Source organism: Desmodus rotundus, chromosome 8 (assembly GCF_022682495.2).
Source record: "Desmodus rotundus isolate HL8 chromosome 8, HLdesRot8A.1, whole genome shotgun sequence".
Classification (NCBI taxonomy): Eukaryota; Metazoa; Chordata; class Mammalia; order Chiroptera; family Phyllostomidae; genus Desmodus; species Desmodus rotundus.
In genome coordinates this window covers 127994550-128011518 of record NC_071394.1, presented here as the reverse complement: position 1 = coordinate 128011518, position 16969 = coordinate 127994550, and the positions used below count along the sequence as shown (strand labels likewise).

Sequence of the window (16969 nt, the reverse complement as noted above, 5' to 3'; positions counted from 1 at the left end):
AATTCTGGAAAACCCCACCCAGGGGCCAGGGGCCTTCCTGCTGTTCCTCGAATACTCTTCTTCACACTCCCATTTCGGCCGGTGCATTTGCAGTCCCTCTGCCTGGAAGATTCTTCTCCCACATAGTTTCATGGTTCACGTTCATTCCACTTAGTAATTCTATTTAAATGTCACCGCCTGAGAGGCCTTTGCTGAGCAACCTACCTATAATGGCTGCCCCGTCCCCTTGCTCTTTTCCACCTTCTTTTTTTCTCTTCATAGCTCTAACTACCTCTGGCATAATTAGCAGACATTTATTTGCTTATAACTGTGCCCCCCCCCAAGAATATAAGACCCAAAAGACCCCAAGATTCCCTTGTATTTGAGTGGTCCCTAAGAGCCTGGAAGAGTGCTTGACATATTGTAAGTACTCAATTGTCTATTGTTATAATCTCAGAGAGGGGCAGATCTTCCTTATTACTAATTACAATTCAGAAACTATTTTTAAAAACTTTGAAATTTGGACACATAAAAATAAAAAACTTTACACCAATGAAAAACCCAGAGGAAAATCTGTATTTTAGACAAAGGGCCATATCTATTTTATGAAGAATCCCCACAAATGAGTAAAAAAAGAGACAAGCTAATTTTTTAAATGGAAAAAAGGCTTGAATGGACATTTTACTGACAGGCTAGTCAAATATCCACTAAGCGTATGTCAGTTGTTATTGGACACCAGGGAAGTGCAAATAAAACACACAGGGGAGAATACTAAACACACTCAAGAACGGCTGAAATTTTCAAACTGATAGTGTCGAGTGTGGACAAGGATGTGGAGCATTATAGCCTCTGTGTATCACTTGGGAAAACTGTTGGCAGTATTTACTGACCTGAACACTCATATGCCATGACCCAGCAACCCCACTCCTAGATGCACACCCAACAGAAATGACTTTAAAAGATGCAGACAAGAAAAAGTGTTCACAGCAGCATTATTGACAGGGTCCGAACTGGAAACAACCCAAATGTCTATCGACAGAAGAACGGAAGACGGTGGCACACTCGTACAATGCCAGACAGCAACAGGACATGCAGCAATACATGGGAGTCCTGAGAGTCGATGCTGAGAGAGAGAAGCCGGACACAAAGAGTACATACGGTACAGTCTCATCTGTGAAAGGTCAAAAACAAGCAAAACTAGTGATGAGAGAAATCAGAGTAACACCTGCTTGGGGGATGGGGTGGTGGGGTCTGGATCTGGGTAGTGGTTGTGCAGGCTTAGAAACACAAACAAACCCGCTGCCCACAATTCAGAGACTCTTTGCTGCGCACCTGCTCTGTGCTGGGCATCGCGCTGGGGACACGGCTGCAAACCCGGACTTTGTTCTCATGGAACTCAGATCGGACAGAAGCCTGGGGACTGCCCCCAATTTTATGAGGTCCACATTATGTATGTATAGAAATTATGCCTTCCCCCAAAATATGCTAGGTGCTATTATCACAGAAAAAGTAGATTAAGCTAGCAAATGTTGATCTTTAATTTACTTACCCATCATAGTGAATGTTTTCCCTGAGCCAGTCTGTCCACTGTAAAAAGAATGTGTTATATATTATTTTTACATGTGCAATTTGTAAGACTACCCTCCTACTTTTTAATATGGTCTACTCAGGTATAAATTTTCCCCACAAAGAGCTGACTTCCTTTTTCTGAATTACATTAGGTAAAAGGCGAACAATCCAGTTCCTTTCTCTCCTCCCACTCAGAGCTCCCCACTGTTGTCTGATAAGTGCTTCCGGGTCACACAACACAGCCACTGGGGTCTTCGAGTACAGCACTGGGACAATGCCTGCGTGCCTGCTCTGCAGCCTGGTTTTCCCTACATCTTACCTCAGACGGTTTCCTAAGTCAACAGAGGTCAGCTTCATCTTTGTTAGCTGCATAGTATTCTCTAATGTGTAATTTATTTAACCAGAACAAACCAGACTTTTGTTTCCAGTTTCTGCAATTCTAAATAATGCAGCAGTTTCTATCCTAAATTCTGCCTTGAAAAATAAACCAATTTTTAAATCCTTTTGTTATAGGTCTTAATTTTTTTTAATTACATTTTATTTATTGACTTGAGAGAGAAACACTGATTTGCTGTTCCACTCATTTATGCATGCACTGGTTGACTCTTGTACGCGCCCCGACCGGGGACTGAGCCCCCAACCTTGGTGCACCAGGATGATCTCTGTCCCACTGAGCCTCCCGGCCGCGGCCACCCGCCGAGTGTCTGTGTGTAGTGCCGCAGCCCCTCAGCCATCCCGAGGGACAGGAGCAACAAAATACTCAAAGTTTATGTTGAAGACAGAGGTCAGTCAGGGTATCAAATGCCTTTAGCTTGGATTTATAGCACAAATATAAGATTTGGAATTTACTTTTTGGTTCAATGCCCCGAAAGCTAGAAAACAGTATGGCCTAGTTATTTACCCCTTTCTTGTGGAAGTAGGAAAAAAAAGTTCTTTAGTAACTCAGAATGAGAAATGGCTACTATTGAGTCCCCTAGTTAAGAGCGAAGGGGACAGGGGTAACAATTGCTCTAGAACGCGAGACTCTCAGGAAAATCAGAAACTATGCTCACCCAACAACTAAACCACTCATTTCTCTCGAAGGGCCTTTCATTTCCTTCCTCAACTACCAAAAGCAATTTCCATTAAGTTATTAATTAATATGCCACAAATTAAATATTACGATTAGTGTGCCTAGAGGGTCTTCAGAGAAAAGACTTCTAAAGATACATAATCTCTGGCAATTGTAGCTGTTATTTCAAACTCATTTTTGAATTTTACCACTCAGAAAATTCTGTGGAAAGAAAAATATTTCTTCTCTTGAGAAGACAAATGAGAAAATAGTTATATGCCTCACTGCTCAAGAGAACATTTAGTTCTGCCGAATGCAATTAAAGAATTATAAAAAGCAAAGGCAAATTTTCAAGGAAAAATGTATGTACCATATTAAGCTAAGCTTTAAACTTAATTTATTTTTCATTTTCTTGTGTTCTGAGCCAATTATAGATGAATCAAGGCACACACACACACAAAAAAAGCATCAGCTGCTCAAAAAGAATTACATAATTCACTATATCCTATTAAAAACCTCTAGTCATAAATAAAATTTAAAAGTCTATTGCTAGGGCCCTGACCAGTGTGCCTTGGTTGGGTGTCCCTCAAAGTGCAAAGTGCAAGGTTGCTGGTTTAATTCCCAGTAGAAGCACATGCCTGGGTGGCGGGTTTGGTCTTGGACGGCGTGTGTAGGAGAGGCAACTGATGTTTCTCTCTCACATCAATGTTTCTCTCCCTCTCTTTCTCCCACCCTCTCCCTCTCTCTAAAAATAAAATAAAATATAAAAATAAAAACATCTATTGCTAGGGTCCTGGCCAGTGCGGCTCAGTTGGCTGGAGTGTTGTCCTGTGAACTGAAGGGTCATGGTTCCATTCCCGGGCAGCGCACACGTCTAGGTTGCAGTGTGGTCCCTGGATAGGACATGTACCAGAGGCAACTGACCGCTGTTTCTCTCTCACAGCAATGCGTCTCTCCCCTCTTTCATCCTCCCTTCCCTTCTCTCTAAAATCAATAAGCATGTCCTTGGGTGAGGATGAAAAAACAAAGTCTATTGGTACTAGGGATGGTCAAAAAGGGGGAAAATAAGTCAAGGAGATGTAAAGCACTGCATAGGGAATATCGTCAATACCATCGTAATAACTATGTACAGTAACAGATGGGTGCTGGATACATTGTGGTGAATCACTATGTTGTATATCTGAAACTAATGTAATAGTGTATGTCAATTATAATTAAAAATAAAAAATTTAAACATCTTTAAAAATTTTTAATGCTTAAAGTCTACTGCTGGAAGGAAAAAAATAATTACTTTCACATTGTATTTCTATGTATGAAACGATACTAAAATTCACCTTGAGTGACTGCCAAGGCTGTCTCAGTGCTCTCTGGGACTCCAGCTTATGTTCTGACATTAAGTCTCTGGCATTATTTTAGGGCCTGCCCACATACACAAATTCAGGATCATCACTCCAATATTCTAATATTTGTGGCAACTTTACATATAATCACTAAAAACTGGAAGCAACCAAGACATCCTTTAGCAAGAAAATGGATAAACAAGCTGTGGTACACCATACAATAAAATACTATTCAGAAAAAAAAACAGGAATGTACTATTGACGCATTCAACAACATAGATGAACCCTAAATGCATTTCACTAAGAAGAAAAAAGCCAATCCAAAAGGCTACATATAGTGTGATTCCCTTCATATGACACTCCACAAAGGCAGACACAGGAACGTCAAATACATTATTATACCCTGGACGTCAGGAGTAGGGGAAAGGGAGTGGGTGACTGCAGAGGTGACAAACAGCAGGAACTGTTTCTCTTCAGTAGTGGGTGGTAAATACGTGACTGCCTGCATTTGTGAAAACTCTACAGAATTGTACACTACAAAGGATGAACTTTAAAGTGCGCAAACTCAATCAACAAGCAAAGCACATCAACCAGGATGCCAGAGACCCCAGAGGGAATGCATCTAGCTGCACTGCAGGAGGACATCGTAACTGCACGGCAGCGGATGATGGGCAGAGAAGGAGCTGACCTAAGCAACTTTAGAAAATGAGGCTTTGATTGGAAATTGTAAGGCTTAAAAAAATGGAAGGATCTGCACATAAACAGTGTACTTGGTAAATTTGTTTCTCACAGGTACTGGGGTTGAACAAAGAGATACAGGGAGGAGCGAAGGCGGGGCCAGCTTTCTCACTGCCAGCACAGGAAGTCACAGAGACAGGGGAGGCTAGGATGAACCCTGTGGACTCACTGGGTTCTCGCATGAACCCAGTGAATTCTAAGCCTTTGGATTGGAGTCAGAGACATCAGTATGAACTGTCGTTTAGCTTAATATAGATGCGAGCACACAAAGAAGCAACTATACACGTGACTTAGTATCTTAGTATCTGTGTTACCTAGCTCTGTCTGAGAAGGCCGAGAAGCAATGATAGCCCAGTAGCAACAAACACACCTAATGCCCAGACCTTGGTTCCTCAGTACCCTTCTCCAGTCAGAAGGGCTCTTTGGCAAATGGCTGATCTTAGGCCCGGGACAGGGAAAATACAAGATGAGCCAGGAGCATCTTATAGCACCAGAAAGTAGGCAAGTGCTAAAAAACCCAAACAGATGTGATGTGTCCATGGGACACAGAAATCAACCTCAAACAGCTCGAATGGCCAAGCTAGAACCATATGAGCAACAAGATAAATATAATATAGTACTGAAAATAATATAACCCAAGTTATAAATAACTATGTCCATTATATACAAATACATACATAATACATACGTATGTGTGTGTGTATGACGACTCTCCCTTACAAAATTCCAAATACAGTAAGTCCCCACTTATTGAATCAATAGGTTCTGTGACTACGAGTGAAACTGACATATAACAAAACCAGTTTCATCATAGGCTAATCAATATACAAGAGTTAAGTTCCTGTGGCATCTTACCAAAGTTGTAACTGAATGGTGTTATTCGAGAACCCGTTATAAGTAGACACACTTCTCCAGGTGATTATGCAGGTGGGGGCAATCTAATCACATGAGTCCTTAAAGTTAGAGAACCTGTCCCATCCCTAGTGAGAGGGTGACGTGACTAAGGAAGAGTCGCGGTTGCACACTGCTGGGCTTGAAGATAAAGGGAGCCATAAGCCAAGTAATGTGAGTGGCCTGTCATGTGAAGAACATGGATTCTCCCCTAGAGCTTCCAGAAAGGAACACAGCCCTGCTGACACCTTTATTTCAGCTCAGTGAGGCTGTGCCAATGTCTGACTTAGAATTGTGAGATAATAAATTTGTGTTGCTTCACCACTAAGTCTGTGGTACTTTGCTACATCAGCCATAGGAAGCACTTGTCATTGTAACCTTGCATAGGGACACACTCAGCAACTTACTATGCAAAGATGGTGCCATTGTAACCGCTCATGCACGACTCCACAATGCCTTTGGCCACGGTTGAGAACACGGACTCCTACAAGGGTAAGCACCAAATATGTTAACATTTCATAAAAACAAAAACACTTTTCCTAAACTGCACCCTGAAATATAACAATAAAGGTAGTGTGCTTAAGTTTAACATTTGTGATAACATGGATATTCCATCCACTATAGAAAAAAGGCTAAAACATCTAAACTGACAAAACTTGAAACATGTTTGTGTCCACTAAGCTACACGATTGTAGATTTAAAGCTCACATCTAGACATCATAGAGAACTTTGCCCAGCAAGTCGCATGTAGTTACACTTGTATTAGCACAAAATATATAGCCCGATACTTACATCAGTGCTTTTCTCACAAGCTTGTACTAATGAATCTCATTTTTATTCTCATTGTACATGTAAGCGGATGCAGTTTTATCAACAAAGCATGAATTCCTAGCCCTGCACCGTCTAATACACAGGTGGCTATCGAGCACCTGAGGTGTGGCCACTCCAACCTGAGATGTGTTGTAAGTATAGCATATACACCAGATGTGGAAGACTAAGCACCAAAAAAAAGGAAAATATTAATAACTTGCTATATGTTGATTACATGTTGAAAGGATATTTTGGGTATATTGGGTTAAATAAGATACAGAATTAAAATTAATTTTACCTTAAAAACATTTTTTTTAAGATTTTAATTTATTTTTAGAGAGGGGAAGGGAAGGAGAAAGAGATGGAAAGAAACAGCAATGTGCAGTTGCCCCTCACATGCCCCCTACTGGGGACCTGGCCAGCAACCCAGGCATGTGCCCTGACTGGGAATCGAACCAGTTATCCTTTGGTTCACAGGCTGGCACTGAATCCACTGAGCCATACCAGCCAGGGCTGTTTTATTTTTTTAAATTTTTTTTATGTGGCTACTAGAATGTTTTAAATTATACATGTGGCTCACTTTATATTTCCACTGCCCAGCCATGCCCTAGATGAAAAAAACAACAGAAGATCTAAATGACTCACCAAAAACACCCATGTGTACAAGGAGTAATCAAAAGCTGTGATGTCCACTATAGTAGCCATTAGTCATATGTGACTATTTAAATTTAAGTGAGTTAATATTCAATACAATTTAAGTCAGGTCATCAGATGAACTTGCCACAATTCAAGTGCTCAACAGGCACAGGTGGCTAGTTTATCTGAGAAACTGCATTTTAAATGTTATTTAATCTTTAACTACTGTAATGGACAGTACAAATACAGAACATTTCCATCACTGCAGAAAGTTCTATTGGATAGTGTTGACTTGATGTTAACTAAATTGTCCTTAATTAGAAAAGCAGTTATTGACATCATAGTAATCTTAAATCTCTCACTCCCTGTCACGGACTGAATGTTTGTGTCCTCCCCAAAATGCATATGTTGAACCCTGATCCCCAATGTGATGGCATTTGGAGAAGGGCTTTGCGAGGTGATTAGGTCTCCTTCCCTCCCTTACTCTCCCGTTCTCTCGCTGCCCCTCCATCTCTCCACCAGAGCCGATAGTGAGGAGGCAGGTGTCCACCAGCCAGGGAGCGAGTCCTCACCAGGCCCTGGACCTCCTGGCCTGGATATGTTGGACTTCTCAACCTCCAAGAACCATGAAAAATGAATGTTTTTTGTTTGGGACATCGAGTGTACAATACTTTTGTTACACCTGCCAGCGCTGACTAAGACACGCCCCTTATACCAGGCGGCTCCACTGTGCTATCAATCATCCGAGAGGCTCTGAAGAGTTACAGCTTCACTAACCACCGCCACTGGATGGACAGGGGCAGGGAAGTAGGCTTGAAGTTCTGGTTTATGGAAGGAAAAAAATTATTTAATAAAATTAAATTTAAAACATTTATGGAATAGTTCCTTATCTGAGAGCCATCAAACTAAATAGACCAGAAAGAAAACCTTCACAAATAACAGAATCTTACATGTTCCAAATGGAGAGTTAAGGGTCTGAGACCATCCTTACCTGAGTAGCGTCCACGCCAGCAACGTGATCAAAGGTGAAGGTCCTGGGCTCGGGGTTGGAGTGCAGCCGCAGCGTCGTGGAGGACAGCAGGGACACGCAGGGGTTCTGCTCTCCATCGGCTAACCCGGAACCCTCTGCAGGAGGGCGAATCCGCACAAAGACTTTGATGGCATCACCGTCATTGCTAAAGACAAAAATGCAGGAGCCGAGTTCACTGGAGAAAAGAAAACTAAAACAGGATCCGAGGCTCATGTCGCCTCTCGTGTTCCTATACTGAGAGCTTCCCCAACCACGCCCAAGACTTACTACATTCACCTCTTATAACTGTCCTGTGTGACCCTCACCCTTTGCCCATTTGCTGCAGGACAGTCACCTTCGCAAGCCTTTACTTGAAATCAGCTCACAGGGAGTTGAGTCCAAGGAGCTCCCAGCACTGCTTGTCCCTAATCTCCCTCCAATAGCAATAACACAATGAATCACCCAAGGGAGAATTATGTTGCCGATTCCATCTTTCGGCCTGGAGGGAAAGAGGGCAGGGCTGGGGAGATGTGACACTTCTAAGTTGCCAAGGTCCAAGCTTAATTCTGAAATAAGTACCTCTCGTTTCAAGTACCCCTTACTACGCTAAATGGTTATTCTAGGAAAACTACATCCCTAATTGTTCTGGTCTCACTAACAAGGTCTTTCCTTACCTTGGCTGGTTAGACTGACAATTTGTCACACTGCGTAACTCATCTAGGAAAAAAGATAAGATGTCATTAAAGGTGTTTAAAAGTGCAACACAAAAACTGTTTTTCTCCAGCCTGCTCCTCAGTTGCTGACACTCCTTCTCAGTCCTGGTCCCTCGACAGCAGGTGCTCCAGGGCCCTGGCCTTGGTCTCCCTCTGTTCTATCTGAACCCACTCCACTGGTGACGACGTTCAGTCTCATGGTTCTAAATGCTGGGCGTATACTGATGATTCAAAGATTCAAACCTCCTTCTGGAACCCCATTTATTGCCTACTTGACACCTCCAATTCGACGTCCAATAGGCAACTTTTCAAACTTAGTGTGTCCAAAATCGAGCTCCTTATCACCCCCCACCCCCTGCCATGCCTCTCCATTTCAGTTAATGACAACTGCGCCTTTCCAATTCCGCAGCCCCAACCTGTCATTCCGAACCACTTCCTTCTCACGCTCATATCCAGTCTGACAGCCGGTCTTTGACCTACCTCCAGAATACATCCAGAACCCTACAACTTGTCAATCCCACCGCCGCGACCACCGGGAATCAAGCCCGCAACGTCCCTTACCCGAGTGACTACAACAGTCCGTCTCCCTGCCTCTCCCATTCCCTCATCGCCCAACTCCCATCTATTCTCAACCAGCAGGCGGTAAGATTCTGTTTTTAAAAAGCCAGAGCCCTGGCTGGCGTGGCTCAGTGGATTCAGAGTCTACAGCCCTCCAAGGAAAAAGACGTGCTCCGACAGTGGTCACGTTCGCCCCTACGGAAGGTGACAGACGCAGAAAGTGGTGAGAGCTAGGGCCGAGCCTCAGGCAAGGCAACCGAGGCTGCCCCGGTCGGGACACGGGAAGAGGCCGGCTCCAAAACGCCGGGGGAGGGACGGAAGAACGAGCCTCGCTCCGGGACAGCCCCGTGTCTCGTTCACTGGCCAGCCCAAGGGGAAGAAAGCGGTTCCATCAGAGTCTTTGAGGGACAAGGAGATTCCAAGCGCCCCAGACGCTCAGGTGGCACCCACCTTTCACACCCAGCGGGAGGCGGGAGGCGGGAGGCGGCCATTCTTTCAACCCTGTATTTGGGGGCGGGGGCAGGGACGGGCAACGAAGCCCGGGGCTCCATACTTACTTTTGGAGCCGGGCGCCATGGCGCCCTCACCCCCCGGATCCCGAGACCAACGCTGGGCTGCCCACACCTCCAGGCGCGCTGCGAGCCGGGATTCCGCTCGCTCAAGATGGCCGCGAATTTGAATTTGGCGCCCTCTTCAGACATTGACGCAACACCGAGGCCGCCATATTGCCAGGCGTACGCCAGGAGGCTGGGCCGGCGTGACGTCACGATGGGCGCCATCGCCTCTGTGCAATCTCGAGGCGACGCGGGGAACCAGTCCTCCGCTGAGCAACCATGAGTAAACGGAACCAGGTGTCTTACGTGCGGCCGGCCGAGCCGGCGTTCCTGGCCCGCTTCAAGGAACGCGTCGGCTACAGGGAAGGACCCACCGTGGAGACCAAGGTGAGCCCGGGCCCGTCGCGGCGCGGAGACGCGGCCCGCCCCGCTCCTTCCGGCATCTGCTTAGCCTGGGAGGCCAGGTACTGACGGGTCACTCCCGTCACCCGCGCCGGCCCTCGATCCGCTGGGGCCTCGGACCGCAGGCTGGTCGAACGACTACAGCCTCTTGTGTCCAGGAAACTCTATCGTTTTCAAGGGGCTGCTCAGTTCTCGACAATGCCTGGACGCAAGTAAAGCGCCTCGTCCCTGGTAGAGGGTGGAGAAAGATCACTTTCCTTCTCTTTCTCACTCACTTATTCCCAAACCCAAAGTTAGCAGCGTGGATGGTAGTGTCGTCCCGTTTTCCAGATAAACTGAGGCCACCTGATGAACTGACCCGATGCCGTAGGCCTTGAGTCTGAAACATCTTTGGAGGAATCCTCTGGGTCTGTTCCTGTGCTTTGTTGTTACATTAGGAAAAAGTATGCAAATGCCACATCTGAATAGTTCAGGGATGGGATCAGTGGGTCAACTTTGGAGCCCTCCCAGGCTTCAACCCTAACTGGTTCACACCCAAACCTGCCCGCCTCCCCCCCCCCCCCCCCCCCCGCCCAAGGAAGAGACTGCTGGGCTCAGGGGATGTGTGGAGAAATAAAGGATTTACTTATTTAGCACTTTGTGTCTGGCACTTGCACTAAGACCCACCCTTCAAGGCACGTAGAGCTTAAGAGACAGACTGACTTATTTGAAATTACTCAATTCAGTGAGTATGTGCTAAACCCAGGCACTGTGCCAGGCTCTGAAAGGACCAAGAGATGGGATCCCCAAATGCCATATTCTTTAACCCTTTCTTGCCTGCCTCATGTCTGCCTTCAGAGGTCACGGCCTCTGATGCTTTTTGAAGCTCCCCCCGTTATTCCTCCTCTCTTCTTCACTTGGTCCATATCATCTGTAATAATCCCTATGGTTTTGCATTGCAATTACTTGCACTCCTGTGTTAGTATCTTAATGCCTCCGTTTTTTCCCTACCACCTAGTACAGGGCCTGGCACTAAAATAGTGGGTGACAAGTTACATTGGTTAGATGACTGCCTGTCATCAGGCAAGGCTTCACGGAGGAGGGGATGTTTAGATCGGATCTGGAGCGTGACTAGGTCGGCAGGTAGGAATGGAAAGAGCAGGATGGGTAAAAGTGTAGAGGGGGTGAGTTATGGAATGTGTGTAAAGGTGATTGGGGGGCTGCTGGAGGTGAGGCCACATGGACTGCTCAGTAGGCACAAGGAGCCGTTTTTGGGTAGGGGTGACTGATTCCCAGGACCAAAAACGGCATGATGGCGCAGAGGATGAAGCTTGAGAAAGGGACATGGATTCAGCAATGCCGAAAATGTGAGACCTAAGTTTCTGGCTCGCCTGAGGTCCTAGTGATGATCGTGTGTTCACAGCTAACACCTTAATGATTATAGTTCGGAATGCTGCCTTAGGAGAGCTCTGGAAGGAAAAGCTTTCCAATCAATACCAGTGGTTTGGGCTTATTTAGTCAACAGACTTTTCCTTAAAGAGACAACCCATGTTCCTTTGTTTGTGAAACAAACTTCATGTGTAATCGGTTTGGCAATGTAATCAGCATTCTATTCATTGTTAACAAAAAGAAAATAGTTCCTTATATAACCGAGTTCTGAATCATCTTCCCTGCCTGTGGAGAGCTAATTCAGGAGTGGCTTTGCGCAGTCCTCAGGGGTTGCTGCCACCGTTCTTTGAACTGTTTCTCATTTTCCAGCCAGTTGTATAAACGAAAAGTCAGAATTGATGATTCTCTGTCTCGATGTAATGAACAGCAGGAGTGATTTTATTTCACTTTCCCATTTCCTCAGCTAAAAGTACTTATCAATTACCTACTTGTTTGTGGGTGTTTATTGGAAACTTTCAGAGGACAATAGGCAGCACTCATGCGTAATTAGTGAACGGGTATCGATAAAGAGAACACCCCTGTCGGTGACGGAGCAGACATGGGATGTAGACAAAATAGATGAATGTGCCTGTGAGTAAAGTCCATCGTTTTTCATCCTGTTGCTCATTCAAGAATAGATGAGCAAACATTTCTTGTCCCTGCTGTTCGCGAGGCTCTGTTTTTAGACACAGGCAGCCATTTAGTGGGCGGAGAGAAAAACACTGGTAACACTGTGTGGCACACGCTACCTGTGAGCGCTGTGCGCAGTGTGAGAAGGGGCAGGTGCGATCAGGAAAGTACTTCTAAAGGATCTAGGTCAAGGGCGTAGCTTGAGTGGGAGTTAGGCAGGTCAGTGGGGTTTTCTGGGCACTGGGAACTTTAGAGGGAGGGTGGGCACAGGCGCTTATGTGTCCGTGGGTCTGCAGCACCCAAAGCTGGCTGGAGCTCAGCGGCCGGGGGCACAGTGGAGGGTAGTTCTCCGGTGACAGGGCGAGGCCAGAGCAGCCGGGCTTTGTTGTCCTGTGTGGGGGACAAGGAGGGCTCTGTGAGAGGGGGGCTAACAAGCTGTTTGAATAATGTGTGACCGAGTGCAAGACTTTCAGCCCAGCAGTTCCACTCCCATGAATTCATCTTACATGCAAGTTTGCAAAAGTGAACCAAAACACGTGAAAAAATTTTATCATAGTGGGAAAAAACTAGAAGCAAGCAAAAATTTTTATTTACAAGGTACTGGTCAACCAGAGGGGGATCATGTATATAATTAAGTAGTAGGTAGTGGTTTTTAAAAATAGATCCTTAAAAATACATATGGAAATATGTATCTCAAGGTATTGTGCAAAGATAGTGTTTGAGTAAAAAGTTAGGGGCTGGGGCTTTTATGGTATCTGACGTATTTAAAAAATCTGAATCAACTGGCTAAATGTTACGTGTATATAGTAAGTACCTGGTTTCTGTTGCTATTCTTTGTACTTTTTATGTTTGGGAAATTCATAATTTAAAAAGGAAAGAAAGCACGTCAGCCCTGGCTGCATGCTAAAAGGCACCGTTCAAGTCCAGGTCGGGGCACATGCCTGGTTTGCAGGTGATCTCCGGCTGGGACGTGTGCAAACGACAAGCCACCAGTGATTCTCTCACACATCGATGTTACTCTCCCCTCCTCCTCCCTCTCTTCCCCTCTCTCTAAAAAACAAGTAAATAAATAAAATCTTTAAAAAACTGAAAGCACATCACGTAGCAGCATGTCCAGTGACCTGTTCGCACACACAATGTTTCGTGTACCTCCGTGTTTTTACACACTTAGAAAGCAGCTGATGGGGTACCTCCTACACAAGCTGTTTGGAGGAGAGACGAGCAGAGGTGGGAGAAAGAGTACCTTTTACTTGCTGCTTTCTGTCCTTGGGGGCGTTTATTTTTTTGTCACAGTTTGAGAAGAGATGGCAGTGGCGAGGGCTGATGAAGAGCAGAGACAAGAGATGGAGTTCTGCACTGTCCTGAGCAGGCTGGGGGGCCCCCGCACTGGGCATTGCAGCTGGGGGCCTGCCGAGAAGACTAATCCCATGGCGTGGGCACCCCAGGGTAGCTGGCAGCCAGACCGCTTCCCTACTTGGCAGGTTAGGCTGTTAAGAGTGACTTGAAAATTCATTGCCAAACACATTTAGTCAATAAAGTTACCCCTCTGACCTTAGTAATGAGAGTTTCTCATAGAGACAGCAGTTGTATTTGGTTCAGGGCCAGCGACCTACAAGTCATGTCTGTGTTGTCCCCTAGAGAATCCAGCCTCAGCTCGCGGATGAAGATGGTGACCACAGCGACAAAGAAGATGAACAGCCTCAAGTGGTGGTTTTAAAAAAGGGAGACCTGTCAGCTGAAGAAGTCATGAAAATTAAAGCAGAAATAAAGGCTGCCAAAGCAGGTAAGTCTGAGTGTAATCGGTTTTTCTAACAGTTCAAGGAGCCGGGAGTATGAAGTCATTTTATGTAATACTATGGTACGTCTGAAGGAGACAGTCCTAGGTTCACACTTCGGCTTTAACACGTGCCAGACGTGTGACCTTGAACAAGTTATTTTGCCTCTCAACCTTGGTTACCTCATCCGTAAAATGGGGACAGTAATTGTACCCACCTTTTTGGGTTGTTAGGAGGATTAAGTGTGAATTTAAGTAAAAACATTTTGTTCCTTAAAAAGATAGGTGGTTAGGTTCATAAACTAGTCAACAGAGATCTATTTAATTAGTGCCTGAAGTGTGGTATGCTATGTAGTATATTTTTTATTATTTGTAATTATGGATTACATTGTTTAGGGGAAAATGGAGTTACAGTCACTTTTCAAAATAGTTAAAAACACAGCCTTACTGTAATTAATGAAGGACGGCAATATTAGGGAACAGGTCAGCGAGTTTTCACTGAGGGTCTGCATGTAGCTGGCGGCAGAGGAGAAGACCAAACTGAACTGAGTCCAGGTTTTCCTTAAATACAGTATAAGGTTTTCCTGCCATGTGACTCTGAGAAAGGCAAAACAGTGAGGAGAAAAAAGTTCTGTAACTTTGTTTTTGCTGCAGAGGAAGAACCATCTTCAGCTGATGGAAGAATCATGTATCGAAAACCAGTCAAGCGTTCCCCAGATGAAAAATACTCAGGTTTAACAGCAAGCTCAAAAAAGAAAAAGACAAGCGAAGATGAAATAAATAAGCAGGAGCCAGTTAAAAAGAACTCACAAAAGCAAATCAAAAACAGTAGCCTCCTTTCTTTTGACAGTGATGATGAAAATTAATAAGTATAAACATTTTGGACTTAGTCTCTGGGAGCATATGGGGTGGTTTTAAAAATATTATTTTCCTATTATAAAGATAATACAAGTGCATTATAGAAAACGCAAAAAGAATTCGGTAAGATAAAAACTATGTCTACCCGTCCATACTCCTTTGACTTGAAATGCTGAATCTGTAGTCCTTAACTAGTACAGTAGTAACACTTTGTTAATTCCCATCTGGGCGTGTATGTATGTAAATTATAACTTTTAACAAAATTGAGATTGTATTGTGTCCTCTATTCTGCTTCTCCCTTGACATTATATTTTGAGTATTTTTCCAGGTTAGTAAAATTCAAACACCTGACATGAATAGCTACATTAATTTTGTACTTAAAAGATCCCTTATTTTACCTTTCTCATTAGCAAAACCCCACTTTGGGTGGGAGACAATCATGTGTCTAGTTAAGAATACTTCCCTACCGCCTGCTAACAGTAGCCGTATGAGAGTTCTGGCAGGTTATGAGATACAGGCGGGTCTTGGACAGGTGAGGATCTAATACGAATGATCTTGATACAAATCAGGGTCTAATGCATAACATGGTGACTGTCGTTGGTAAAACTAAAGAGAGAGATACAAGTGGAAGTCTGCTTAACAAAGCCACTAGGTTTTTGTATGCTAAAGGACAGATTTGGCAAGCATGACCCTTTGTCCAGTTCTACTGAGAAACAGACATAAATCACTGTGTAAGTTTAATGCGTACAGCACAGTGGTTTAATTTACATCTATTGTGAAAAGTATTTGAATAGTTGCTTTCTAAAGCGGTTTTTACCATTTTACACTTTGCCTCATCCACAACAGTGCACCAGTCATGGGCTGGAACCCATCTTCATTCCTGTCCATTTGATGTACTGAAGATGGTGTTTGCTAGTTACATTTCATTGGCATTTTCTTTGATTTACCAGGGAGACTAAGCTGTTTTTCATATTTAACAGACCATTTTGTATTTCATTGTCCAGTTAATTTTTTGTTGATTTCTCATTAGTGTAGTCGTATTTTTCTTACTAATTTGTAAATTATGTGATCTCTCAGTCTTTTTTGTTGTTGGTCTCTGTATCAGATAAAGAATCACTTGGGTTCTCGTTCTTTGTTTTTATTTTTTACATTTTAAGCTTTGTTCCTTCTGGGATTTATTTTGGTACATACCTTTTTTCTTGGATGATTAATTATTCTAGAACTTTATCTATTTCTCACTTACTTGAAAGACCATCTGAATGAGAGATTTCTCCAGTTTGGGGGAGGGAAAGGGAGAAGCACAGAAAAGCCAGAGCCTTTCAGGATCCTGCTTAAAATCCTGACAATTTTCCTTATTATTGTGAGTCAGCCAAAACCTTCACTAGCCGCAGCCATCAGGAATTATGAATTTCAGAGCATCCGGTCATGGATTTGGTACCACATCTATCTTTCCCCATTTCCAGAACTAGTGTAAAAAATACTCAGAAGTGCCTCGTGAGTGGGCTGGGAGCCCTGAAATTCTCTCAGTTACACAGCCGGGGCCTGGAGCTGTTCGGCAATACTGTCCTGAATGTGCACTCACTGGTTACACACGCCACTCATTTTCCTAGGCTGCATCATTGCTGGGCCTACTTTTACCAACATCACACAGTTTTAATTACTGTGAATTTTAATGTCTTTACCTAGAGGTGGGAATCTTGAGGGTGGGAACTTTTATTTACCACCTTGTCCTCAGTACCCAGAACAATACCAAGTACATTAAGAGTATTATATAGTTAGAATGAGTGATACTGTTTCTCTGATGTGTTTATTTTGTTGGGGGGGTGCTTTGTGGTGGTTTTGTTTTTTAATAGACCAGTGGTTCTTAAAGGTGTGGGTCCTGGACTGTTGGCTTAGCACACCTTGGGAACTTAAAAATGCACATTCTCAGGCCTTGCCCCGTGAATCTGAAAGTGCTGGGTCAACACCCAGAATTCTCTGTAACAAGCCTGCCAGGTGGTTCTGATGCTCACTCAAACTTGAGAAATGCTAATAAAAAGCCTATTTATTA

The 16969-nt window shown here is 44.2% G+C and overlaps 2 protein-coding genes across 4 annotated transcripts in view; one reads left to right on the top strand and one right to left on the bottom strand.

The window, feature by feature from the left end:
- The window catches only part of KIF15 (kinesin family member 15), a 47837-nt gene extending 37833 nt beyond the window's left edge, over positions 1 to 10004 (bottom strand). Inside the window, exons 1-5 of one of the 3 annotated variants that reach the window (XM_045199840.3) lie at positions 9852 to 10004; positions 8698 to 8740; positions 8006 to 8189; positions 5976 to 6052; positions 1529 to 1566 (exon numbers count right to left, since the gene is read on the bottom strand). In XM_045199840.3, coding sequence (XP_045055775.2) covers positions 1529 to 1566; positions 5976 to 6052; positions 8006 to 8189; positions 8698 to 8740; positions 9852 to 9870 — 361 coding nt within the window. In that variant the 5' untranslated portion in view covers positions 9871 to 10004. Of the gene's footprint in view, positions 1 to 1528; positions 1567 to 5975; positions 6053 to 8005; positions 8190 to 8697; positions 8741 to 9744; positions 9766 to 9851 lie in introns of those variants that run through there. The other 2 variants (XM_053930470.1, XM_053930469.1) reach the window with 2 other exon arrangements.
- Positions 10005 to 10042: 38 nt separating this feature from the next.
- Positions 10043 to 15182, top strand: KIAA1143 (KIAA1143 ortholog). The gene is made up of 3 exons (XM_024566183.4): positions 10043 to 10235; positions 13926 to 14070; positions 14716 to 15182. Exons 1-3 carry the CDS (start codon positions 10128 to 10130, stop codon positions 14925 to 14927), a joined length of 465 nt encoding a protein of 154 aa, XP_024421951.1. The 5' UTR covers positions 10043 to 10127; the 3' UTR covers positions 14928 to 15182.
- The last annotated feature ends 1787 nt before the right edge of the window (positions 15183 to 16969 follow it).

Excerpts from the sequence above, each read along its gene's own strand:
- KIAA1143 (XM_024566183.4), top strand. The coding sequence starts at position 10,128 with ATGAGTAAACGGAACCAGGTGTCTTACGTGCGGCCGGCCGAGCCGGCG. Across the intron at positions 10,236-13,925 it reads GACCCACCGTGGAGACCAAG|AGAATCCAGCCTCAGCTCGC; the intron begins GTGAGCCCGGGC and ends GTTGTCCCCTAG. Across the intron at positions 14,071-14,715 it reads AATAAAGGCTGCCAAAGCAG|AGGAAGAACCATCTTCAGCT; the intron begins GTAAGTCTGAGT and ends TTTTTGCTGCAG.